The sequence below is a fragment of the Myotis brandtii genome, unplaced genomic scaffold (assembly GCF_000412655.1).
Source record: "Myotis brandtii unplaced genomic scaffold, ASM41265v1 scaffold154, whole genome shotgun sequence".
NCBI lineage: Eukaryota > Metazoa > Chordata > Mammalia > Chiroptera > Vespertilionidae > Myotis > Myotis brandtii.
The window spans coordinates 7464438-7492386 of NW_005355584.1; the positions used below are offsets into that span (position 1 = coordinate 7464438).

Here is a 27949-nt window from a genome sequence, read left to right on the forward strand (position 1 = left end):
TTGAAGTATCCGTAAAACATAAATCCTTACATAATATTGTGTCTGACAGGAGACTGTTTTAGTCTAAGTTGAATTTGTGGTCATGATCAAACCTTATTAATCATAAAAAGTCATTAAGCTGAATGAGAATTTGAAGACTTTTAGGATAACCTGAAATAGACCCAGAAAATGATAATAATGATATAAATTAAACAATAAAAGCACTATTAATAATTATATAACAATAGTTGTTATAGAAAACCCATCAGCAAGTTTCCCATTTCTCAATATGACATTCCTTGTTCAATATTAAAAGTAGTCCTGTTGGCCTATTGATAAGATAATGTTCCATTAATCAGATGCCTTAATCAAGAGGACTTGAGGATTTATGAGGCAAAGTACAATGTATTTTAGACTTTCCTCTTTCTACATCTCTATTTGGCTCATTTCCATTACAAATAAACATTTTTGCCAAGAATGCTGAAGCCATTAGCAACTTTCCTCAGAAGCCAATGTGGAACCCTGGAAAAATCAAGCAATGAGAACCCTCACCTCCTGGCCCTGCACTGCCAAGGTGAACTCATCTGGTTTTCCCCCATCATCACATGAGGAAGGGAAGAATAACCATGAGGTGGATGAGTCTGGGTGTTGTGTGAGTGAAAGAGTGGGGACAATAACATTAATATTCTTTCCATTATTTTGAGTTTCTATGGGTGCTTCCTATAGACTTGGTCTGCTTTGAAGCTAGAGAGACTAGTAATTTCTCTTTTTAAAAAAAAAAAAATATTTTTTTTTATTTATTTCAGAGAGGAAGGGAGGGGGAGTGAAAGATAGAAACATCAATGATGAGAGAGAATCATTGATCGGCTGTCTCCGCCAGGATTGAGCCCACAACCCGGGCATAAGCCTTCACCAGGGAATCAAACTCTGACCTCCTGGTTCATAGGTCAACGCTCAACCACTGAGCCACACCAGCCAGGGAAGACTAGAAATTTCTCAATAATAAATGACTGTTTTGTGAAGACCACATTGTGTATATACATTTTTTATGTTGCTGTGTATTGTTTGACAGTGTTTGTTTTGGAAAAACTCCATATTAAAACTAGGGAGGAGATAAGTGTCCTGAAAAAGACTCCCAGAAGGAGAATCTAAGTGGATGATAAGAGTTAAAAACTTCTAATGGAAAATTGCTTAGACATACATCATCCCAAATCTATTTAATAGCAGGTCAGGGGAATATTGTACATTACAAACTAATTTTGCAAATGACATTTCAGATATAGTTTAACCTAATTCAAGTGCATTCCACTGTGATTCTCTACATATGGCTTGTGAATAAAAATTCAATTACCATTGCTAGATGAATTACAATCCTTCTGGACGCAGCCATCTTTTCCATCTTCCTGAGAATGCTAAAGAATGTTGCTTGAACCTTGAGAAAGCGAAGGCGGAAATTGCAGTCGTTTGGGGGAGTCTGAAAGCATTGTCCTGCTCCTGGGAATTTCTAGGGAAGTGTATCTGGATCCATAAAGTCCTCACCACCCCTGCAGGTTATGTTGCCATCAAGTGGTGACAAAAAGACATAGTTAATCAATCTGAACTCTTTGGTTGACTCGAACAAGAGAAATAGTCATACATTTCTAAGCTCTTTATTAAGAAATTCATGGGTTCATGTAAAATTTGACCTCTGTCTACCTGGATCTTTCACGTAAGAAATGAATAATAAAAAAGTTCCCCTTTCAAGCCTGTAAAATCTGTATGGAACTCTAACAAAAGTTGGATCTTTCTTCTACTTCCTTTGCTAGCTTATTGGCTTTGTCTGTTTTTGTCTGCCAGGGACTGTATTTCCTCTGCCTCTGGGTGATTGGATGGGCCCTGTTTACTGATTCTCTGGCTGAGTATTCTGCCGGCTTGGAGGACATGTTCCCTGTTCTTTGGTGTTGGTTCTAGGTAGATTTTTGGAGGGATGGGGCCTGAGGGCAGGTGCCCAAACCTCATGTGTAATTTAGGTCAAAGACAAGGAGCTTGTTCTGTTTTCCCCCACACTCTCCCCCGTCTTTTTAAAAAACAATCCCTTTGTCTTTCTCTCTTCATTTATGACTTACCTTCTAAAGATTTTATTCCCTGCCTCTAAGTTATTTTCAAGTTTACCTTTCTAACTAACCAGAGCATGAGCATTGTCAAGGCAATAGAAAAATCAAGATGAATTTGAAAATACTGCAACAGTTGTTTTTATCGTTGATTTAACTATTAAAATCATAAAAATAAACAGTCATTGTGGAGAAAAGTCTGGAAGCTTAGAGGTGTAAATGAACACGCCTGCCTGTTCCTGGCCTGGCAAGGCGTGCTGTCCTGTGAGCACCACTCCGGGAAATCACCACCAATCATTCTGCATATGTTTCTAGACAACCCCAGGCACACGCAAAGATATTGCTGTCATAATTTCTTCTACCTTTTTTGTTTAAAAAGGCACTGTACTATGTGTTCTCTCTTACAACTTGGTTTCTTAATACATTTCTTGAAAAACTTTGCAGCGATCATTATAATTCTACTTCACTCTCTTGTATTAAAAACATTTGGTTAAAAAATATGCTATTTATTTGGTAACAAACAAATAGTGCAGAAGGGCCTAAGGCCAAGAGTCACAGTCATACACACACCAGCCATTAGCATGCTACTGCCCAGAGGCCATTGCTTGGGACTGTTTCTATTTTCAGTTCTATCAGAAGGGGCATGCATGACTCTAGGTAACATATTTCTATCTACTTTTCTATTTGCAGCATCAGACAATATTTATTTATTAAGTCCCAGATAGGAAAGATGAATATTTTGCATCCTAATATGGGTTACATTCTTGATTAATTTAGATTTTAACATAGAATCTTTAAAAACTATTATTCTTAACTATGATTATGTCCAGTCATTTTTATTTATTTATTTATTTTTGTTAATTCTCACCTGAGGATAGTTTTCTTTGCTTTTAGATAGAATGGGAGGGAGGGAGGGACGTGGGGAGAGAGAAAGAGAAACATCAATGTGAGAGAGACACATCAATTGGTTGCCTCCCACATGCACCCCAACCAGGGCTAGGGAACGAACCTGCAATCCTTGACCCTTTGGTGCTCAGGCCAATGCTCTAACCACTGAGCAACCGGCCAGGGCTATGTCCAATCATTTTTATTTTATTTTATTTTTTAAAATATCATTTACTTATTATCACAGTTTTTTAAAATATATTTTATTGATTTTTTTTTTTTTTACAGAGAGGAAGGGAGAGGGATAGAGAGTTAGAAACATCTATGAGAGAGAACATTGATCAGCTGCCTCCTGCACACCCGCTACTGGGGATGTACCCACAACCAAGGTACATGCCCTTGACTGGAATCGAACCTGGGACCCTTCAGTCTACAGGCCGACGCTCTATCCACTGAGCCAAACCGGTCAGGGCTCCAATCATTTTTAAATAACAGCTTTATTGAAGTGCAATGGACATACCATAAAACTCACCCTTTTGGAGATTACAGCTCAGCAGTTACTTCCAGAGAAGTGCAGCCATCACTACTATCTAGTTCCAGAGCATTTTCACTGCACCAGAAAGAAGCCCCAGCCCTTGTCCTGCCTCTGGCAGCCACTGACCCACTGTCTCTCTCTGTGGATTTGCTCACTCTGGGCGTCTTAGGTAATTTGAGTTATGAATTATGTGGCCTTTTGTGACTGGCCTCTTTCACAGCATAATACTTCCAAGGTTCATGAATCAGTACTTTATTCCTTTTACGGCAAACTAGTGGCCTGGTGCACGGATTCGTGCACATTGAAAGGAAATTAATTAGAAGGTGGCCGGCGGGGCAGGACTGGGCGAGATGGACGGGACACACCCTGGAGCCAACCTCCCATGGTGCCTCCCTGGCTGGCTGCATCTGGGGTGGTTCCGTGGCTTGAAGGGCATCTGTGGAGTGAGTGGGGTCCCTCCAGCAGGTGGGGTCCCTCGGACTGGCCTGAGGGGATTGGGCTGAAACCAGCTCTCTGACATCCCCCGAGGGGTCCCAGATTGTGAGAGGGTGGTTCTCAGGTGGCACACTCGGAATTGGGCTCCCTCCTCTCTGGTTCCGGAGTGCATCACCCGAGAACTGCCACTGCCAAGTCATCGCAGCTCAGCAGCTCCTGCATTGAGTATCCCTGGTGGTCAGTGCACATCATAGCTACCAGTCGGATGATCGGACGGTCTCTTAGCCATATATATATCTATATCTATCTATCTATCTATCTATCTATCTATCTATCTATATAGATAGATAGATAGATATAGATATATATTCCATTTTATGGGTAGGCAAGATTTTGTTTATCCATTCATCAGTTGGTTTATTTTTTTCATTTGAGTATTTTGAGTAAGGCTAGTATAAATATTCATGTACAAGTTTTTGGTTGCTTTTGTTTCATGTGTGTGTGGATATATGTTTTCAATTCTTTGGGTTTATACCTAGAAGTAGTATTGCTGGCTTAAATGAAAACTCTATATTTAACTTTTTGAATTAAACTCAAATTGCCAAAACAATTTGAAAAGGTGTTAAACTCTTTTCCAAAGTGGCTGCACCATTTTACATTCTCACCAATGAGGGAACAGTTCTACTACATCTTCATTAACACTTGTTATTATTATTATTATTACTAGAGGCCCAGTGCATGAAGTCATACACCAGTAGGGTCCCTTGTCCTGGCCTGCGGGATCGGGCCGAAACCGGCTCTCCAACATCCCCCAAGGGGTCCCAGATTGTGAGAGGGCGCAGGCCAGGCTGAGAGACCCCACTGGTGCATGATCAGGGCTGGGGAGGGATGCAGGGGGTTGGCCAGCTGGGGAGCGACTGAGAGAGGGCTCCAGGGCATGTCCACTCAGTCCCGATCGGCTGCACCCCAGCAGCAAGGTAACCTACTGGTTGGAGCATCTGCCTCCTGGTGGTTAGTGCACATCATAGTGAGCAGTTGAGCAGCCTTAGCATATTATTAGCATATTACGCTTTGCTTGGTTGAATGGCCAACAAGACGATCAGACGACTGGACACTTAGCACATTAGGCTTTTATTATATAGAATAGCCATTCTAATGTGTGAAGTGATATCTCGTTGTGTGTGCAAGTGTGTATGAGTATGTGTGTGCTGGGGAGAGGGTGCCCTGAGTTCCAAAATAAGCTGTTCAAAGCCACTGAAAAATGGTGGCTGTGAGTGAGAAAAGGTTATTTGATGTCCCCAGGTGACGTCCTCCCAGGCCAAGAGTGGAGAGCACAGGTGACATCAAAGCATTTGTCCACACAGACACTTTAGGGCGGGCGGAGGAGAGGAGTCTGAGGGCTGATGGAGGATGTGGCTGGTGTGGCTGCCGTGGCTGGGGCTCAGGAGCAGAGAGAACTGGTGTCATCTCAGAATCCAGGAGGCAAGTCCATGGCAGCTGCAGTGACAGCAAGCAGAGCGGCCTGCTCAGGACTGGGTCTGGGGGATGAGAAGAGAGCCAAAGGTTTCCCAGGCTGGCTCACACCTCCCTCTGGAGACCATGACATTGAAAGACATCCATCCTGAGGAGGCCCATGGTCTGAGCAGATAGGGAACTGAGAACATAGAAAGGCAGTGACAGAGGCCCAAAGGTTTCAGCAATGGCTGCAGAGGGACAGGGGCTGCCTCTCAGCACAGGGTAAGTCCTTCCCTCCCAGAGCTGGAGCTGAAATAGGAACCTGCCCAGAGGCTGACAGTAGCTCCATGGAGAAGAGAGACGGAAGGATCTGGCACTGACCTCCATATTTACTCAGAAGGGACTGGGAGTCTTGAGAGTAGGAAATGCATGCCTGTGGCACACAAAATATGATCATTATGCTGAGAAATGGAGCTGAAACCTTTGTAAAATACCAGGATTCTTGAAGGCTCCACCATCAGTAAGTGAGCCAGCTATACAAGCTCTGCTGCCAAAGGAATGCATGAGTCAGCTTTAGTTAGGTTAACAAGTTCCTTCTTCTCCCCATTTTAAGGTGAAATAAATAAACAAACAAAAAAATAAATCCAAAAGATGTAAAACAAGAGGGATTAAAAAGAAGCATGGACATAGAAAACAAATGGGAAGTATAAAATAAAATGTTAAAAATAAGTTCAGATGGATCAATAATAACAATAAATATAAATGTACCAAACTCTCCAGTTAAAAAAATTAGAGATGGTCAAACAGCTATGTGCTGTTTCCAAGAGCTACTTCTCAATCACAGGACATAGGAAGTTTACAAATTATCTAGCAGGCCAACAAAAAGCAAAGAATGTTGACATATCAATGGTAATACCAGGCAAATTATACCTTCAGGGAAAAAAGCATTATGAGACCCAATGTATAACCTTAAAATAAATAAAAAACAGTTTATTATTTAAAAACATATGCATATGCCACAAATGTATAAATAAATTACTAATGGACAACACAGGTTACCTGGAGATGGTGAGGGTAGGGGTGGAGGTTGTGACTGGGGAAGTACATAAAAGTAGTTGCAATTCTATTGACAATTTTTTGTTATTCTAAGCTGGGTGGTGGCTACATGGGTATTGGATATAATTTCTTCATATATGTCCCATGTTGAAAAGCGTTTATAACAATAAAAAAAACCACTCTCAGAATTCTATTATTACAAATAACTTTCTGAGCAATGAGCTGTCTACCACAGAACACCATGGAAGTGTAGGTCAGAGAGCCCCTTGGGAGAAACAGTAACTCTGATGGGCAAGGCGATTTAATGAGATTTGGCGGCATCCTCTTAGGGAAGATAACAATGTTCTTGTTTTAGCAAGATACTTGGATAAGCAAGTTACTTATACTCAATTTTGTCCTCAGGGAAATGTGTGTGGATAAAACAATTCCCTTGCCAGAAACTCCCTTATCTTGTTAGGTTGTAAGTTCCTTGCAAGAGAATCATTAGTATTAAATTGTCAAATGATGGTCATTGGTGCTAGTTCAACACCAAAAGGAATCCCCAATTAGGGGTGTGGTGAAGAAGTAAACTTTATTCAGTGCAATCAGCTCAATTGTGAAACAGTAGGCTAAGAGGCAGCCCTGGGATAAGGCTCCTCTCCAGCTATGCTCTGCTCTGGTCCATTGAGACATCTTTGGTGTTTCAGCTTCATCAGGGAAACACAGTCTTCAGTCTCAGCTGGAAAGGGAGTATGCACTCTTTGAGCCAGAAGGGAAGGTGACTTATATAGAGAGAAAGCCCCACTCCTGGTCCCTGATTGGCCCATCATCATGCAAATTAGGACTCCAAATCCTTGCAGTTTGATTGGTCAGAATGAAGACACTCTGATTGGTTGGTAAAAATGCGGATGGAGGATATAGCTGCATAACTCCAATTGGACAGGGAAAGCCTCAGTCCTATTGGTTGAAATAGGATTCCAGGAACCCCTTTATAAGGGCTGGCTCAGATGGTAAAAACAGAGCAGGTGGGCAGTTCAGTGCAGTTTGCAGGAGAGGCCCCTGTGTAGAAATGGCTGTGGCCCTTCTTGGTAGGTAGCTTCTTTCTCAGGTTCCACAAAATGAAACAATGACTGAAAGTAAAGTACTTAGTACATAGTAGGTGTTCAACAAACTGCATTAAAATCTTTGTGGAAATGAGGCAGAATAGAACCAGTGAGATAAAAAGAAAGAGAAATGAGATATTACTTCCCAAACTCCGGAAGCAAGGATGGCCCTGCCTCAAGGTTGTGCATGCTTCTATCACAGCACTCGCCCTGTTCCACACCTACATTTCTGTGTCCCGCTGGACTCACCTGTGCTTTCAAACACTGTGTCTGGTGCAGGGGCACTCACTCACCATTTGGAGAATGCAGGAAACATGCAGGTGTTTTGTAAAGTGACTGTAGGACAAATCATATAAACGCTTCAAATGAATGAACCCGTTTGGGCTCTCTAGTTGGGAACCAGACGATTACAGACAAGGATGACGTTTACTGACAGTACTATACTAAAGCAGCTCATTTTCTTGTTGTCATTACAACAGTGATATTAAACATGTTCTTTCACTTCACAAATATTTCATGTTGGTGCTTCTGTCTCTGTCACTCAGATGAGCAATGTAAGGCAAAACTGATCTAAATGTGGATGATGGGAACATATACCTTCCCCCTTCATCTCACTTATGCATGTTTACAATGAAAACTCAAACAGGCTATTCTTCCCCCCCCCCCCCCTCCGACCCCTTCTTTCCCTCCTAGCGGTGGGCAGGGTGAGGGTGGGGATTAGGGATTTCACAGTGCCAATCACTGACTTCCTGAGGTTTATTAAAGGGCAGGGAGCGCTCTCACTGGGAGAAAGATGAAGGGTGCTGATGGGTGAGGAGGCTTGCTCACCCCTTGGCCTCCCGCCCCGCGCTCTGAGCAGCTCAGCTGCCCTCGCCACTGGGCCTGTGCCGCAAGCGGAGCCACCCTTTTGCTGGACTAAGGCTGGTTCGCACCTTGCAGAGGGCTTCTGATTCCAGTGAGGAGGTGGGCGGGGACCCACCCTTTAGGATTGGTCTAGTCTCTGGGCGGTGACTTCCGGGGGCAGGGAGGCTCCCAGGGGGCGCGGATTTCTCCTGGCAGTGTCCGCACTACCTCTCATTTGCAACAGAGAGACCGGAGCTCGCTACTGCCAACTGCCTGGAAAGCGCAGAAAGAGCGCTGGCTCTGTTGGCGACTTGGGACCCTGGCAACAGCTGGGAGTGGAATCGGTTGGGAGTCGTGGGGAGCCCTCTCCAGGAACCGCGAGGAGTCCTGTGCGCACACAGCACAGCCCCTGGTGCGCTGGGGAAGAGAGCGGCTCAGAGCAACAGGTGTGGCGGGAAGCCACCCCCGGAGCGAGGGAATCGGTCGCAGGGATCCGGAGCAGGTAAAGCGCGGAGAGGGCTCTCTCCACCTCCTGGGCTGCACCGCGGGTCCTCCCTCCCCTGCTCAGAGTCCGTGCAGCGGGCTGAGGCTTCCGGGGAGGGGTTCCCTGAGCTCTCGGGACCGCCGCCTATGCCCGGGAAGGTCCAGCACTCAGACAGACCCGCCCAAAGACAGCGCCGCCAGGCACAGCCGCCCCGGCGCGTGGCCGCCAGGGTTGCCCAGGCTGGGAAACGGGCACTCTGAGCTCGGGGCTGGGTCCCAGGAGGGAGCCCCCTCTGCACCTCTGTCTCTGGCAGGCAGCCCTCACCAGCGCGCCCGGGCGCCCCCGCAGGTCATGGAGTTGGTGGCCGGGAACCTCAGCGAGGGGAACGCGAGCGGCCCCCCGCCCCCTGCCCCGGACCCGCCGCCGCTCTTCGGCGTTGGCGTGGAGAACTTCATCACGCTGGTGGTGTTCGGCCTGATCTTCACGCTGGGCGTGCTGGGCAACAGCCTGGTGATCACAGTGATGGCGCGCAGCAAGCCCGGCAAGCCGCGCAGCACCACCAACCTGTTCATTCTCAACCTGAGCATCGCCGACCTGGCCTACCTGCTCTTCTGCATCCCCTTCCAGGCCACGGTCTACGCGCTGCCCACCTGGGTGCTGGGCGCCTTCATCTGCAAGTTCACCCACTACTTCTTCACTGTCTCCATGCTGGTCAGCATCTTCACTCTGGTGGCGATGTCGGTGGACCGGTATGTGGCCATTGTGCACTCCAGGCGCTCCTCCTCCCTGAGGGTGTCCCGCAATGCGCTGCTGGGCATGGGCTTCATCTGGGCGCTGTCCATTGCCATGGCCTCGCCGGTGGCCTACCACCAGGGCCTCTTCCACCGGGAGTCTGACAACGGCAACCTGACCTTCTGCTGGGATCAATGGCCCGACCAGCGCCATAAGAAGGCTTACGTGGTGTGCACCTTCGTCTTTGGCTACCTGCTGCCACTGCTGCTCATCTGCTTCTGCTATGCCAAGGTGGGCATGGGGGTGCGGTTAGAGGGTGGTGCAGCTGGCTGCAGGGTCAGGGGTGCGAGGGCCCTGGGGCTTCTTGCGTGTCCCTCGCCCCTTTCCAAGCCTCACAGCGGCCTCCACCATTTCGCCCTGGTCCCTGTCTCCACCACAGCTTTGCTGGTTTGATGTGGAGAAAGTTACCTGGAGTTTGGGGGACACTGGGAAAGTTTGCACTTCACTTCCCAGAGTCCCACTTACCCTCAGGGCGTGGCCTCCTGCAACCTCAGGCTGTCCTGGCAGCTGACAGGCAGGTTCAGCCCCAGTTTCTAGGTACAGGGATATCTGCTCAGATTTAGCTCCTCAAACCTGGACAGCCTGCCTGAGACTGCAGTCACAGGGGGCACTCGTCACTCTGAGGCTGTGGGCCTTTTGCCAGGGTGGCGGGGCCCACTGCCCAGCACTCAGTTGGGACATGAGGAGGTGACTCCCACCAGGGAGGCTGGACGGGACCTGGCTCTGTAAAGCCATTGCCCTGGGGACAGAACTTCACATTTTATTTCACACAGAAGTTTAGCCTTATAAACCCAGTGGGAAAGCAGTATTTCTTCACAGAGTCCTGACTGAGTCTCCAGAGATATCTTTGGTGCCATGAATAACCAGATGAGGTACAACAATAATTTTATTCAGTTCAGAAAGTATTATTCCCAGCAACAACATTTAATATAAGCCACCTGGATTTTGTTTTTTTCCCTCCCCCTACCATCCATGCAGAGTTATATCTGTTCTGAATGGGGATAGTTTTGGATATTATTTGAAAAAATGGCCTGCATGAAAGGATTAGGGAATTTAGGAAAGAACTCTAGCTTAGCTCTTTGGTAAATGGCTGGTTTACTCATGGGCTTCTGCTAATAGAGAGCAGAGCTCCCGCTGCACAGCACAGCAGCCTGACATGTGCCCTGGATCATTTAACCCCCAGGCTGGAGCTCTGGCCCCTGTTTTATTGATAAGGGAAAGGGGTTTTGGAGGAATGAAGCAACCGACTCAGATTAGGAAGCTGGCAAATGGTTCAGGAAGGATTTCAATGCAGGGATTCCCTGTCCTCTGAGGGAGGGGACAGTGGTGAGGACCTTGGAGACATGATGCCTGGGACAAGAGGGGTTCACACATGTGCCTCTTAATTCATAATTACATAGATTAGAACTGAAGCGTAATCTCTTCATTGACCAGAAGTTTTTAGGTCTTCTTAATGGAAATGACTAGGTAAACTTCTGGGAATAAATTAGGCTACATGTCTTTCATAGAGCAAAGTTTGAAAATGGTTTTTAAAAATTCAATAAACACATGGTCATAGGGATATTTTTAAATATGGGAATAGTTTGCTTTTAAGCACAAGTCCAAATCATCTTTTGAATTCAATGTAATTAAGCAAATTCACTTCATGCTCGAACAGATGGAGATAATATGTAATGTCAAGTTGTTTTTCTTTAGTTCAACCATCAAGTGTAAACTCTTCAGTTAAGGATTTTGCTATTTGAATGTTAAGTTCAGACATCCATTACTGGTGACATGCTCACCCTGCCAAGTGCCTCCACACCCCCAGATGTATCTGATGCCCATGATGAGCTTGGCTCGGGTTTGAGTATATGCTTCCTACACATACTTCTAAGTGCATAGAACAGTGCAGAGATGCCACCATGACATCATCATTACTCCTAAAGAAAGGTCTTAGCAACCCATCACGACACCTACATTCTTTCTCTTTTTATGGCAAACCTTCACTGTGATGCATCAGAATACATTAATATGTGCACATAGCATAGACCACTAAAGCAACACAGAGCTAGGAACAGTACAGTTGGGTTTTTTTCTCCATGAACTACTCAACAACACTCCTTAGGTGTTACTGAGATGTCATCCCACAGTTTGTTGAACAGACCCCCGAACAGCATTAGGAAGCAGATAACATTTGACATTTCTGTTTGGACTTCCTCTCCAGGTGTCCCTCTCTGATTTTGTTTTGCTGCCTCTTCTTTGTTCCTCTTCTTACCCCTTGTCCTCAGTGACCAGTGTCTTCCTGTGGCCTCCTGCTGGGGAGGCTGCTACCAAGGAACTTCTCCAGGCCAGTCCTCTCCAGGCAGCATCCTGCTTCCGGGTCTTACCTCCCCCCTTGACAGACTTTCTCATTTGCTTCTGCAAAATCTTGTTCCATCCAATTTTTGGTACCATGATTTCCACTGGCAGAACAGTAACCCAACCCATTGCAACGTAGTGAGGGTGATCCCAATGCTACTGTAGCAGGTGAAAGTCTTGTCTCATAGATGATGCTAAACCACTGTAGGACATGGGAAGTATTTTAGCAGAGCTGGGGATCTGGTGCCAGAAATTCACACCCCAGTGACAGCTTAACCAGTGCAGGGCCCCAAGTTTGGTTGATAAATCCTGTGCTTTTCTGTTAGGTGTGACTGATCACCTAGAAGTCTGCATCTAGTGCATGGGGTGGGCTTTGGCGATAAGTCCTATTTGATTAAATTATTTCTATGCTGCAGTGCCAGAGGGAAACGAAGATGCGGCTGGAATGTGGTCGAGTTCTTGGAGAGACTCACTCAGCAACTGATGGACAGTCTAAAGCCCTTAGTTAACCAGAGGCCAGTTTTCCTCAGATATCCGCTCAGATGGGATATGAAAGTAGTTCCCACACCTATCTTGCATGGGCCTGCTGGCAACTCCTGTACTATGTAAGGCAAATGTTCCAAATTGTTTCTCCTGTCTGCCACACTGGCACGAGAAGACAAAGACAGTTTCTCTGATGAAGGAAACCCATGTATCCCAAGGAGACTTCTGACAGGGAACTGATAGTGTATGGATTGTGAGTGAGGCTGAATTCTCCACGTGTGGGTTGTTCACAGCTCAGCACAGTGATTATGGTTTGAATAAAGAATGAAAGGAGGCCTGATGGGTAGGAATTTGCTTTAAGGATACTTGTAGCGAAGACAGGTGGCAAAGAGCAAAGAGCGACGGACCTCTAGCTTTTGTGCGTATCTAGGATTTAACATCGTGTCCGACGTGTATGGGAACCTGAGGATGGTGAGGATTAGAACCTTGGGGGAGATCCAGGTTGAAGGTGGACCAACAAGGGTAGGTAGTGGTGTGGCCCTTTTTGGACAAAACCCTAGAGCGACTTGCACAGGAATGCTCTGTATCAGGCACTCTGACCACGGTCTGCACCTGGATACGGATGCAGTAGGCAATTCACAATCATCATTACATTTTCACCTTATGTGCATTTCAATTCGAATGATTTTGTAAATAGTGGTGTTACTCTTTCAGAGTGCCAAGAATTGCCAATGCAAAGAGACAGTGAATTATGGGACATAAGGCAAACCGATTTCATTAGTGTGTGTTTTTCAGGTCCTTAATCATTTGCATAAAAACTTGAAGAACATGTCGAAGAAGTCAGAGGCATCTAAGAAAAAGGTAATATTCACAAATCTATATTATTTATGTCGCTGTTTACAGCTTTGTGTTTATTTTTATTTTAAAAAAATATTGTTTAAATATATTTTTATTGATTTTAGAAAGGAAAGGAGAGGGAGAGAGAGATAGAAACGTCAATGATGAGAGAGAATCATTGATCAACTGCCTCCTGCACACCCCCTACTGGGTATCGAGCCTGCAACCCAGCATGGGCCCTTGACCTGAATCAAACCCGGAACCCTTCAGTCCACAGGCTGATGCTCTATCCACTGAGCCAAACCAGCCAGGACTGTTTTTATTCTTCCTTATCCTCATATCCACTCAATGCCTGTGAAACTTCAGTTCCTAAGAACAGATGTTTGAAGGGAAGCTCTTACTGTTAGGTGTAGAGTGTAGACACAAGGTCAGATCTTGAGGGCCATGCAGGTAACTATTTTGCTGCATTAACATGTAGATAGAGGTTTGGGGTTCTGAGCCTCTGTAGGAGCTGTGTTCTAGCTTGATTGGGATTGAGTGTAGTGGAATTACCACATCCAAAATTTGCATGACCTATAGTCATTTTATTGTGTATTTCCCATCTCTGGCATGACCCCAGAAGGCCCTGGCTTGCCTGTCTTTGGAGGGAATCTGTCCCTTAAGCCCATGAGCAGATACTGTTGTTCTCTGTCCCTCCTAGACCTATGCTGATGTTGGCCCTGGGAGGAGACTTACAACTGGGAGGAGGCCCTGAGGGGGATTCTACCCATTTAAAAAAATTTTTTTTAATTGATTTCAGAGAGGAAGAGGCGGGGGGGAGAGAGAGAGAGAGATAGAAATATCAATGATGAGAGAGAAAAATCGTTGATTGGCTGCCTCCTGCACGCCCCCTATTGAGGATCAAGCCCACAACCCGGGCATGTGCCCTTGACAAGGAATTAAAGTGTGACCTTCTGGTTCATAGGTCATAGCCACCTCAGCCAGGTCCCATTTTTAATGACATTCTTATCAGGTGAGTCTTGTCTAAACTGAGTAATGATAACCTGTCTAACATCTGCTATTTTTGACATTTTACATTTTGAGGAAAAAGCTATTTTACAAATCAGGGTTAATTTAACTCTTACTCAGATAACATCTGTATACTGTCTAATTTTAGAAAATAGAATGAGATTATTAGACAGTATGATTAGGGGAGAGGAGATTATAAACAGACATTGCTATCCTTAAATATTAGACATAACATCTTAAAATACGTTGTTTTTCCTTCTAAATATTTATTGTGATGAATGACACGTAATTTGCAGAAATTATACTTTAATCATATTTATTTTTTAAACTCCGACCTAAGTAAAGCACAGCTCTTCTGGACTTTTCTTGTTGATAAGCGATGATGTAGGAAACATACATCTGTTCCCAAAGGTGATGGATAGAAATGCTAGACAATTGGTTTAAAAGCCACAATCCAGCTTGCATTTGAAATCCAACCAGATAATTTTTAGGAGAAGCAACTCACAGTGAAAGGCACAGCGTGGACGGCAGGCCTGTCTTAGTGCCCCTTCCAGTGTTTGTCCTTGTGTCCGGGCAGCCACCAGTCACACAGGCTTGTTCCAGCATGTGGACCCGTCTGCACAGCAGCTTAAACGTGTGGGGTGGTGTGGAGTGGGTGTTCCTGCCTGTGCTCAGTGAGGCCTTGTTATGCTGGAGGTATCCCAGTTTTTAATCTATCTCTTAGTTTCCCCTCTGAGCCACACTCCTCCTCTCCAAGAAAAGGATGCATTAAAAACCATTAAGGATTGTTAGACTTGCCCTTGGATGGTTATTTGCAGAGCTCCGCCCTGCACAGGACCAAGGGGCCATGGGCTCCGACCCTGCAGAGGGACAGGAATGAGCCTTGTCCACCTAAGGGCCCTGGGAGGGGGGGATGCTGGCTGAACTTCCAGGAGGTGATGCTGCTCATACATGATACAGAGTGTCACTGATGCACGAGATTTTGTGCTCAGCAACAGGAATGAAATCAAGCATTTCTCTAAGGTTAGCTGGATCTTATCGGCATGCAATGGTGATTTTAGTTCCTGTATTTGAAAAGTATTGGAGAAAAACTGTGAAAGTCCCAGAGAAGAACACAGTGGTTTAAAAGAATGAGAACAGGTCTTATAAGAAATGACAAGAAAAACTTCTGTTTTATTTTACAATAAAAAGGCCTAAAGATTAGTAACTAGTTTAATAGTTACTTTGTTCAATGTGTGTGTGTGTGTGTGTGTGTGTGTGTATAATGTGCACGTGTATATGTGTGTATGTGTGTGTATTATATATGTGTGTGTATGTAATTCTTATATTCTTATTAATGTGCACGTGTATATGTGTGTATGTGTGTGTATTATATATGTGTGTGTATGTGTGTGTGTGTGTGTGTATAATGTGCACGTGTATATGTGTGTATGTGTGTGTATTATATATGTGTGTGTATGTGTGTGTGTGTGTGTGTATAATGTGCACGTGTATATGTGTGTATGTGTGTGTATTATATATGTGTGTGTATGTAATTCTTATCCTAGGAGAGGGTTTCAGTATTTGGAGGAGGGAGGCAGAGTTTCTCTTCCATTCTCACAGCCTCTGACCCTTAATAGCCTTTGAACAGATGTCAGAAGATCTCTTTTGATATATTTAATTGCCTCCTTGTTTGCATAGAACAAATAAAGCATGGTACGTGCGTGTGTGTGTGTACGTGTCTAAGAAAGAGAGAGCAGAGAGGTGCAGGGGAGAGTAAGAAGAGGGTGGAGAGAGGAGGGAGAAGAGGGAGGTCTGGGGTGGACAGCCAGGCTCGATGGGAAGTTCCCAAAGGCAGGGAACAGATGGGCTCCCTGCCCCCGGGTCTCCGCACAGTGCCTGCTGGATGATGGCTCCATGGGGCTCGGATGGTGACAGCTCCTCACTTCAGCTTCACCTGTTCCCAGTTCCTGCTCTCTGTGGCTAAGTCCAGCTTCCTATCTCTGAGCTGTATCCATCTACACAGGGATCCCCCAAACAGCTGTCCTCCATGTTTGGGGGGAAATACAGAAGGAGGATGTAATTTTCACTGCAGGAATAATAGCAATGACAGCATAGAGCCCTGCGATGGAGCCAGCTAGACATAGGGGAATGCTTTCTGCCACAGGCCGGTCAGATACCAAGATGAGCTCTGGAATAGCCGTTGCAAGCCATCAGAATGGGACAGACATCATATGGGTTGGTCACGGCCAGGAGGAACCTGGAACAGGTGTCCTCTCGACACCATGTCAGCCACTGGGTTCTTTCACCGTCGCTTCCCCCTCTGGCTGGAATTATTTAACGAGCTCTTCGACTGTCATTTATACAATCACATCATGTTTTTCATCATTCTCATCTTTTAGCTACTTTTTGTTTCTGCCCAGCCTAGTTCCATTAGACATATTCTGAGCAAAATTCTTTGAAGAAAAAAACAGATGTCTACGATGACTTGAAAAAGAGCATCTCCCAGGAAGATGAGCGATGAATGTTTTTCAGATACTTTCAGCCTAAGGAGCAAAAAGAAACCAGACTAGCAAGGTCCCACCCCCAGTGGAGGAGTCAGTGTATAGGCTCAGGATAACCTGCAGATGGTGGCCCTGGGCTGGGATTCCACACTCTGCGTGGACTGCTGAGCACAGTGGTACATACACCAGGCTCAACTCTGTCTCTCATTCAGGCCGATGCTGTAGGAAATGAAGAAAAGCCCTGTAAGAAATTTTAAGAAATCATCCCCATTATCCCTAGAAGGGCATTCTTTCCCAACAGCCTGACATTTCAAAGGGAAAGAGAGGAAGCAGCTTTTCCAAGTCTTTCTGGGGAGAATACAGTGTGTGTGTGTGTGTGTGTGTGTGTGTGTGTGTGTGTGTGTGTAGAATCAGGGGTGGTGAACATTGAGGAAACAACTTCACCTTTAACTGGAAGTGGGCAAGAAGATTTGCTTTTGTTGTGGTCTTTATCAGTGGTTCTTCAAACACCTGAGATGTTTAGAAACTTCCTGAGCCATGGGGTTGAGGCCCAGATGTAGGAGCCATGCCCTGGCAGGGAAGAGCGTGTCCATCTTTCTCTGCCCCAGCTTGGCGGTTGGTACAGCATTGTTCTGACCAGATCGTTCACATCCAGCCAGCATGGGAAGCAGTAGTGAGTGAAGGATGGTGTTCTGCCCGCATGTGGGGGCTTCTTCCTATACTCATATCCCCCCTTCTCCCCGCTCCCCCGCCCAGCTTCTCAGACCCTTGGGCTTGGAGGGCTAGGACCCTCTGTGCAAGGGAGACAGGAGACAACCATGTGCTATGTCCAAGGGCCCACAAAGATGAACCATGTGTTGTGTCCAAGGGCCCACAAAGATGAACCATGTGCTGTGTCCAAGGGCCCACATGGATGAACAACATGCTGTGTCCAAGGGTGCACACGTGCATTTGCTGGAGTTAACATCGCTGGGCTGACCTGGAGTCGCCTGGGAACTGCCAGGATACTGTCTGTGCCCCGGCCAACACAACTTCACCTCTGATGGGCTGAGATGCTTGTGAGACGGGGAACATAGAGAAGCCCTGCGATGCTTAGTGGGGAGCAGTCTAGTTAACTCTTTTGGGAACAGCCTTAGACAAATGACACAGTCTATGAAAGTGCCCACTAAGTGTTCTTTCCTGATATTATATTGCAAATTGTAACCCAGTCTCATTTGAAGGCTACAGGTTGATCTCGTAGTTCTGAACAGATCAGGGATTACGAATAGTAAAAAGGTAAATTTTGAATGACCAAATGCACAGTGAGAGGCACTGCATTTCCTGGTGGGTCCTCCAACACTAGTTGCTAATCCATGAGCTGCTGGCTCTCCTCCTGCCCTAAACTTGGTACTTGGCAGACACTCCCTAACAGAAGCCAGAGGCGAGATCCAGAGGGCATCTGTTCTGTGAAGTAGAGATGCTCTTGTTTTCTTAGGAAGAAAGGTGATGTTTTCCATTTGCAGGTGGAAGGACCTCTAGGTGGTTTTGACTCAGTGATCTGGGAACCAGTGTCTTCTGCACTGAGGGAGAAATGGATGGAGAGCAGATGGTCCCCTAATGCACCCGAGCCTATCACTTGTTTGCTTTGTGCCTTCTGCAGTGACATCTAATCCTGCCACCTGTGAAAACCTGTGGTCAGGTGACTCTGAGGCACAGATGAGGAAGTCCAGGCCCAGGGGATTTATGTCATGTTTCAGGTCCCACAGCCAGGTTATGCCTGATCAGTCAGGGCTTCTGCACAATCCATGGCCCTTTGATAGTGAGCTTAACTCTCGTCTCCTGCCCTCTGACCCCTGCTCTTGTCCTGGCTTTGACCTGAACTCTGATGGTCGCCTCTACCACCTCTGCCCCAGTCTGCTTACAAAGTCGGTGTCTTCCCTGCTGCATTCTGGGTGTTGTTTCCTAGAATAGTGAGATTCTAACGCATGACAAGTAATAGAAGAGTCATTTTGTCACGTGGGAATGTCCCCACAGTGCAGAGATGTGGGGTCCCCCTTTCCCACACGGAGGAATTTGTGGTGTAACCGTGATTCCTTGGTCATGAAATCACTTTCTTGGGTCTCATTCTTTCTCCCGTGTGGGGATATTTGACAAATAAAGCTCCATATGTTGTCCTCACCTTCTTCCTTCTCTCTGTCTGGTTTCCTCTCCACTTTCTTTCCCACATTCATCAGTTTTTGTCACAATTATTCCTGTATAGGAGAGGAGGTGGACAGGTGGCCGGCAGGTAAATCTTCCACCCACTCTCGTGTCCTCACTGGGAGATGGAAATGTGTCCCCTACGCCTTCCTGGTCTGAGATGTGTGGGGAGGCCAGTGGTCCAATGTTCCTAGTCCCTCCCACAAACTGAATCACACTCTTAAACTATTTCAACCTGGACTAAACCTGAGAAAAAAGAGAGGCCACTTTCAGGCAAGGGGCTGAAAGTATGCACCTCTCGTGTCCTTAGCCTTTCTCCGCATGAGGAGGAGACTCCCTGGTGACAAGAACTGGGGGATGTCCCGGGATGGTCAGTGAGGGGACCGATGGCTGCTGTCTCCTGTGAGTGTTTTTATTGCCCACATCACCACCAACAGGCAGGCGGGTGGGAGGCGGTTGATGGTGACTAGGAGTTCGGAGCAGTTCCTGCCTGTGTCTCAGACATTCAGGGCATGGCTTTGGGGTCACTGGGACCTGGCTTCTAGCTCTCACTTTGCATGTAGCCATGGGACACCAGGCACTTGTCTTCACCATTCTGAGTCTCAGTTCTTTCATTGACAGCTGGTGATCACTGTGGGGTCTGCTCCCTGGGGGAGCAGGGGGCAGATGGGGAGTGACCTCAGCGGGTCACACAGTCCTCAGTGCTGTCCTCGCGGCCCTGTTTCTGCTGTCGCCATTAGACGGCGAGGCCTTGCTGCTTCCCGAGCTTCACTCGGTGGAGGAGGCCACCCTTGAAGGAAGGAACCAGCTGATTGCTTTGCATTTTATAGTTTAAAAAATATCAGTAGATCACCATGTCTGACTGAATCCTAGAGATGGAGTGTCAGCTTAACACAGCAGCTCCGTAGTTGTTGCCTTTCAGCATGTCTGAACCAGTGGGGCGGAATCACAGGGCTAGTGGCCCAGGGCTTGACCCCTGGGTTTGCAGCCCTGGAGGAGGTGATGTGAGTGTCTCCAATGCAGTGTGCAGAGGGAGGCAGGAGGGGACGGAGGGCAGGCAGGGAGGCTCGGCCCTGCTGAGGTCCTATGGGGAAGACCTCCCATCCCTGCTCCGTAGACACCCCCTCACTCACACACAGGGACCCTGCCTCTGGGTGTTGCTGGGTTAGGCGCACAGGAAGGGTTACAGTGTCAGCAAGTGGGCTCATTGCTCTGCAGACTGAAACCCACACGGTCTCTGGAACCTACTCGTGTCCTTAACTTGCCAAAGTTTGAGGAGGAGAACTAAACATCTGCATCTCTGTGGAGACCACTGCTCGGGGCAGGCTCCACGGCTCATCTGAGCTGCCTCGCAGCTCAGTGCTGAAGGTTTTGAAGGGACCATGTTGAATCTCTAGACCGTTCTATTCCTATGACCTAAGCACCAGTCCCATCCTCCACACGCACTTCACACACATGGCTAAGTTATTTCTGTGCCAGGTCATGCCGGGTCCTGGAGAAGTTTGAACAAAACCAGTCTGTGACCTGAAGGTCAGTGCTTAGCACAGATTTAGTACCTATTGGATCCCATGGGAAGAGTCATGAAATTATCTTAGGATGTGTTTGCAATGCTTGGTTCTTTCCTGTTGGGACTAATGTGTCTCCCCGCCCCCCCCCACTTCTTGCCCCCAGACAGCACAGACAGTCTTGGTGGTGGTTGTGGTCTTCGGGATCTCCTGGCTGCCGCACCACGTCATCCACCTGTGGGTCGAGTTTGGGGTCTTCCCGCTGACGCCCGCCTCCTTCCTCTTCCGCATCGCGGCGCACTGCCTGGCCTACAGCAACTCCTCCATGAACCCCATCATCTACGCCTTCCTCTCCGAGAACTTCAGGAAGGCCTACAAGCAGGTGTTCAAGTGCCGGGTGCGCAGCGAGTCCTCCCTCAGCGACACCAAAGAAAACAGAAGTCGATTGGACACCCCACCATCCACCAACTGCACGCACGTGTGAAGAAAGGTGCGTGTGGGCCTCACGTGGTGTTTTTCCCATGTGGACCAGGCACGTAAAAACACAAGGGGGTGGGGGAGGTTTAGGAAGGCTGTACCTGTTACCTTAACAACAATTCACATTGTTTTGGTTAAATTCCTTAAAAAGTACTTTGATTCATTTAGGAAATCCCTAGGTCTAGAGGAAATTATTTCCAAATTTTATTTTATTTAAAAATTCTATTTCTAAAAAGGAAAAGAAAATGCTGCCTTGTTTTAAATCTCTTAAGACATGAAAGTTTAATAGAATTCCATAGATATGTTCAATTCTTTTTTTTTTAAATATTTTATTGATTTTTTACAGAGAGGAAGAGAGAGGGATAAAGAGTTAGAAACATCGACCAGCTGCCTCCTGCACATCTCCTACTGGGGGTGTGCCCGCAACCAACGTACATGCCCTTGACCGGAATCGAACCCGGGACCTTTCAGTCCGCAGGCCGACGCTCTATCCACTGAGCCAAACCAGTTTCGGCAAATTCTTTATAGAATAAGGAATAAACCTTTAAGTATGGTCAGGAATATTTATGATCTATATTTTGAAGCAGAATTATTTAGAAAAAAAATTATGCTTTAGTTAAACTTGAGTTTTAAGAAAAGGGGTAACATTATAAGTTATGATCACGGACAGTGAGAATGTTCACTGACTTTATTTTTGTGGCCATTTATATAGAGGGGCTCAGACTTTGTCCAGTGCATTTGCACAGGTCACCTTTGCTGCTGGTTGTGAGCAGCGTACAGAATTCAGACAGTGTGCTGCCTCTAGCTGTGACCACGAGGTCCTTTGAGTCGGTCTCAGGAGCTCAGAGGGGTGTTTCAGCAGCCACTCTCGGGTGTGAGCTATTGGCCCTGTCACATGAAACCTATCCTGTGAACCTGGGCTTTGTAGAGTTGACTGAAAAAATAAAATTCAGGGAAAAGTGCCAAGTACAACTATGCTAACAGTGGAGGCTGTGAATGAGTTTTTGACAATGAAACTGGGCATTAAAATTGTACATATACTTGGCCAAGGCCTTAGCTATGCCTTAAATGGAACCGATTCAAAAGAGAGAATTAAAGAAATGTCAGCGAGCATGATGTGTAGGTAATAATTTCTAGGGGCCGAAGAGCAGTCAGAATTCAATGTGTCACAGGAGGGGGTGGGCAGGCTGTGTGGGGACAGTGTGCTGAGTGCTCGGCTCAGGTAACATTGGAAGAAAACACTAGGGATATATACCTAGGGATATCCTTTCTAGTATAAACAAGTGCTTTTTTATTGAATTGTAATGATGTTTTTGCACAATTACCCCACATATTACTCCCTCTGGAAATGTTAATTTGGCGTTGAAATCATCACCACTCAAGTTTCAAATGTAGTTTTCATGACAATGTCATATCTACTTATGTTTACAATGAGGCAATGGTATAAAAAGATCAAGCTATCCTATATTAGGAGATACCTTTCTGAATGCAAGACTTTGATATATTTTAGGAGGAGACAAAAGCATGAAGATGAAAAAAAAAAGGTTTTGTGTAAGGTACACCTGTGTCAAATCAGGACTCCATGTAAAATATCACATTTTAGGGCCAAAAACAGACTCAGTGTAAGTCTTTGCATGCTGACTTCTCTAGCTCACAACTGATGTTCACGAGTTACATTCCTCCAGCTCACAGTGCTTACATTTGTGATGTCTCTGGACAGATGCGGAGAAAATCCTTAGAGAAGATGGGACTGTGAGCCTCATGCTTGCTGGCCAGGGAGAGAAGTGGTGTGTATGCGTACGTGAGTATTTTAAAGAACAATGTAAGTCCTGTGCGTGGAAATCTTTTTGCACTTTATTCAAGTATAGCGGCAGAAACGTTGTATCCCGACGATGATACCTCATGTGTTTGTGGAGCTTGACGTTGCAAATACCAGACCCGCTTCCGTGCACACAGCGCTGCTGGCGGCCTCGGGACGGCGTGGACGGCAGCAGCTTCCTGTGCCCTGGCTGTCTGTCCCCTTGTTTCCTCTTCTGATTCCCACGCACCCATGGAAGTATTTTAAAAAATGCTTCTGTTTCTAAGACACAGTGAACATGCTTCAGCACAATGCACTGACCCACGCCATGCCTTCTTCAGTCCCTCCCATTGGTGTCACGAAAGCGAAAGGCTCAGCACCGGAGTCATAACCGGCCTGCGAACCCCCAGTTTGCTGAGTGATAATGCAAGTCACTTCGTTTTGTAGTTAGGATATCCTTCCTGCCCGCCGCCGTTTTAGACCATGCATCTCATTCAGCGTTTAGGTTGTTTACTTGATCCTGATGAAAACTTACGTCCTGCAAAGATCTAAACCTACGCTTTCCAGAGAACTTGTCACAGACTCCTCTTCCCAAGGAGCATCCGAGGCGTGCGTGCCTTTCCTGGGCAGCTGCCTTCCTAATGCCCAAGGCGGTGACCATGGCCGTTCAGAAGCACCCTGTTTTCCTCAGAAAGGACAGAAGGCACCCAACACGCTTTTCCTTCCAGCCGCCAGGCTCAGGGAGAAACTGCGTGTGCCTCTGACGTCCGCTGCTTGAAAACCTGGCTTTTCAGTGAACTTCAAATAAAACCGATGGTTCCTCCTTAGATTTGGCTGCCTCGGTGCCCAGGCAGCGGTTACTTTTCAGGGCATGTTGCTTCCACGCAGGGAGACAGGCTCTGGGATATTCAAGCACTTGCTGTTTCATGACTAAGCCCCAGTTTCCGTTTGCCACCGATGAATACAGGGACAAGGCCGGGAAGGCTCTCTGGTCCTGTGCTCCCAGAAGGCACCTTAAAGAGATCCTCTCTCTCCTATTCTGACCTTGCATGTGCTCAGCAATGTGGGTGGAGGCCGTTTCCGGCACATTTTAGGTAAATATGTTTGCGGTTAACAAAATTGTACTGCACATGTTAGGAGTAAAGCACCATTTTCCTCGTCTACTTCCCAACTCTGTGCTTCGGTGGCAACTTGCTTCTACCTGGACCTCCTCACTCGATGCTCACCACAGGAAAATTCCTGTTCGGCCTCAGCTGGGATGAGTTACAGCTGAGAGGAGGGCTGACAGCTGACCTGCATGAGTCACGCAGGCGAAGGCTTCGTGTGACTCAGCTTTACACTGTGATCTCACGGATGATTGCATTTGCCTGGCTTCTTGGATGCTTTGAGACAAGGCAGTGATAATTCTGATGGGTTAATTGAACCCCCAAGGCCAGGCTTCTTCTGAGCAGGACAAGACAATTTATCTAAGCATCCGTTTCCTTCCCTCAAGTTCTGAAACGCTGGTGTTGTGGCAGCTTACGCCCAGAAAGTAACGTATTGTTAGCTTCATCACGCTCTTGCTTGAAGGGATTTATTAAATGCACATACATAAACCACAGTCATGCAAATTGGGTAAATACATCAATGTCTACTTCCTCTGGAAACATCTAAATTTTGTAAATTTTGCTCTATGCTGGTTGAGAATATCCCCCAGGCTTTACATTTGTGAGTAGCTTATATTTCTCTTGGCCATTAAAAAAGTGTTGGGTGTTAGGTTATTTGTCAAGTAGATGTTAGTGACTTTGTTTAATGACTTGTTTGTTTTAACAACAAGTGATTTCTGGGGAATGAGGTGTGGGTGGAGGTGGAAGAAGTCATAGAGGGAATAAATGGTGATGGAAACTGTGCATGTTGTAAAAAGGGGACGGACATCAGGACATTTCCCAATTCTGTTGGGAAGTTGCTTATGGAAACACTGCCTTGAGTATTCTTACATGTAAAAGAGGGATTCAGAGAGGGTGCATGAGCCTCAACACCGACAGCACCTGTGAATGAACTGGGGAGTAAGAGGAGGCACAGGTGCTCTGCCCTCACCTGAGAGCATGGTTCTCACACTTGCTAAGCAGGGCATCACCCGAGGAGCCAGTTACAGCACAGATTGCCGGGCCTCACTTTCACAGGTTCTGACTCAGGAAGTTTGATGTGCCCTCCTACCCATCTGCATTTTTAACAAGCTCTTTGCTGATGCAGATGCTGCTGGTCAGGGGACCACAGGTTGAGAATTGCTACCTGATTTACTTGGTTTGGAGTTGGAGCTCAGGCATGTTTTTAAAAGGTCTCCAGGTGCACAACCTGAGTTCACAACCACTCATGTAGAGATGGCCCTTTACAACTCCAAACCACTATGATTTGGTGAAAAAAATTGGCTGATGGAGAGCCCAATCATTCAAATTTTTATGGTTTACATTGATCAGATTTATAAAATATCTGTTCAGCTCTTATAATACCCAGCTACATAAATTTAAGAGTTTTCAAAGAGTGTGAAGAAGTTTGATAATTTACATTTAAGGATTTCAGTGATAATCATAATTTTTTCCTTAAAAATATAGCTTGGTGGACAAGAGCACCTATACATTCACTTCATTCCTACCAAAATGTAGAAAGGTAAAGAGAGTATTCAAAACTGTTACATGTCAATTTTTGAACTCAATGTTTAAATAAATGCGTGCATATCTTTCTGTGTGGCTGCTAATTTTTAACTGCATTATTATCTCTAAGAGATAAATGTAACTTAATTTGTGTTTATAGGTTTTCAATTAAAGATCTTCTGATAATGTAGTAGTATAGATAGGAAGAAAATCTATGTATTTTATGTTTTCATTTTTTTCAAGTGATTGCTTAAATACTGCTGTATAAATAACACTGAGCATGAATCTTTTTACTCTAGATGCTGTTACAACCATTCTCTCAGATTTATCTCTCTAAAATTTGTCTCATTATCTATAAATTTGGCATGGATGTCATGTATAAACTTAGTGTCAATACAAGTAAACTTGCAAAGCCAAAAGCCAAAAGTTAAGAAGTTATATAAATCCATGTAGTAACAATTGCAGTCCTTCTAAATCACCCTACCTCTGAGTGCTGCATGAAATCTAGCTGGAATTTGTGACTTGGACCAATTTTCTTGAATTGAAAATAAAATGTGTTGCTCAAAGTGTTCTTATTTATGAGTATGCTATTTTCAAACAAGGCGTAATTGCACCATTTTATAAAGCACTTCCCAAATTATAGGAACATAATACAAGGTTGTTGAGTTAAATTAGTTTGACTCTTCTTGGGAGCCATTATAGAAAATATGGGTGAATCATGGTGGTGGGAACTTGACACCTATACTTGAAAAATGTTATTCTCTTCCCCTTCCCCTTCTTCTTCCTCTTCTTTTCCACTTTCGCTGTTGTTATTTTTAAATACATGCCTATTTTTTTGTAAAAATGACAAAGTTACTATAAGAAATTATAAAAACAGAAAGTAAACATTCGCCCAAAATTTTATTATTAAGAAATAGCCATTAGCAACATCTTCTGAATATCATTCAGGGTATCTCCCCAATGGACATAAATAGTCACAAAGGGTAAGAAGAAGGGATGGAGGGAGGGAGAAGACATTTTAGAAATATTGGATCATAATGTGCCAATTATTTATAAATAAAATTATTAACTTTAATTTCACTTGAATTTGATTGGCAAAAAATAAAATGGAGTGAAATAGAAAGAATTACTAAATTTTGAAGAGTTGATCATCATGAGTTAAAAACAAAAATTATGCAAGTTTGGAGGGAATTAGAGTCATTATGATTAAACCAATAAACACATTTCAGCTTTAGACTGTTCTCATGGAAAACTCTTTCAGAAATCTTAATTCTATATTTAAACTTATGCATTGCTTACCAATAGGTTGTTTTTACATTCTTTCTTTTATGAGCTCTTTATTTGGACTCATCTGACCAAATAATATTTTATTCCCCCAAAGGTCTCAAAGGCATAATACTCCTGAGTTATTTATTGCATGTTTGAGAAGATTCATTTGCTGCCTTGATTCCTGAAAAACAATGTCAAATATTAAATCATTTTATTGCACTTTGTTTTCATTATAAGTTTTTAGACCCTGCTCAGAATTTTGAATGTTACTGGGAAGATGTCTGAAGGTACACTGATTGTCCCCATTTTAGTTAGCTAGTATTTTTTTTCTTTCCCAAATGCCCACTTGCTTTTTAAAATCATCGATGTCTGGCTTTTTCATCAGGATGTGTCGTTCCATCACCCTCTAATGCCTGAGCATTGTTCATGAATTGAACTATGATTTCATAAAAGTAAAAGAGATATTCATGATTATCTAGCCCAGCAATGTCCAACCTTTTGTAGTGTAAGGATTATTTTTAAAAACACAAATAATTACCAGAATTTCATATAAGAGTAATTGTAATTTTAGTATACATTAATATAGAACATGTAATATAAAAAAAAGAAAACTACCAACCAACATCTCTTATGAACATAGACACGAAAAACCTCAATAAAATATTGGTGATTAACATCCAGCAATGCTTAAAAAGAATTATACACCATGACCAGTAAGGTTTATTCCAGAAATGTAATTTTTCAGCATGAAAAAATTAATCAATGTAATCCACCATAATAACTGGCTAGTAAGAAAAATCATAGGATTATAATTGACATAGAAGAAGCATTTGGCAAAATCTAACACCTATTTATGATTAAAAAACCCTCAGAAAATTAGAAATAGGGGGGAACTTTCTCAACTTGATAAGTAGCATCTACAAGAAGCCCTACAGTTGACATCACACTTAATAGTGAAAGACTGAATGCCTCCTCCTTAGATCAGAAGAAGACAAGGATATCTGCTCTTATTCAATATAGGTATGTAGCATTGCAATAAAGCAAGAAAAAGAAATAAAAGGCATAAGATCAGAAAGGAAAAATTGTATTTGTAAGTGATACGATTGTCTACATAGAAAATCCTAAAGAATCTACCAAAAAAACTCCTGGAACTAAGTGATTTCAGTAAGGTTACAGGATACAAGATCAACACACAAAATACAAAATGAAAAAAGACAACAGTGAATTAGTGATACATTGAAGTGGTTTAAGTTTTATTAACCACAGCACAGTCTACATGCTTTAAGGCTAGAAATACACAGATATATA

General features: G+C 44.8%; 1 protein-coding gene across 1 annotated transcript; it reads left to right on the forward strand.

Annotated features, from left to right (window-relative positions):
* Nucleotides 1-8559: 8559 nt before the first annotated feature.
* Nucleotides 8560-25894, forward strand: GALR1 (galanin receptor 1). Its single transcript, XM_005861584.2, has 4 exons — nt 8560-9867; nt 13252-13317; nt 20634-20957; nt 22665-25894. The coding sequence occupies exons 1-3, from the start codon at nt 9196-9198 to the stop codon at nt 20949-20951; spliced, it is 1056 nt and encodes a 351-aa protein (XP_005861646.1). The 5' UTR covers nt 8560-9195; the 3' UTR covers nt 20952-20957; nt 22665-25894.
* The last annotated feature ends 2055 nt before the right edge of the window (nt 25895-27949 follow it).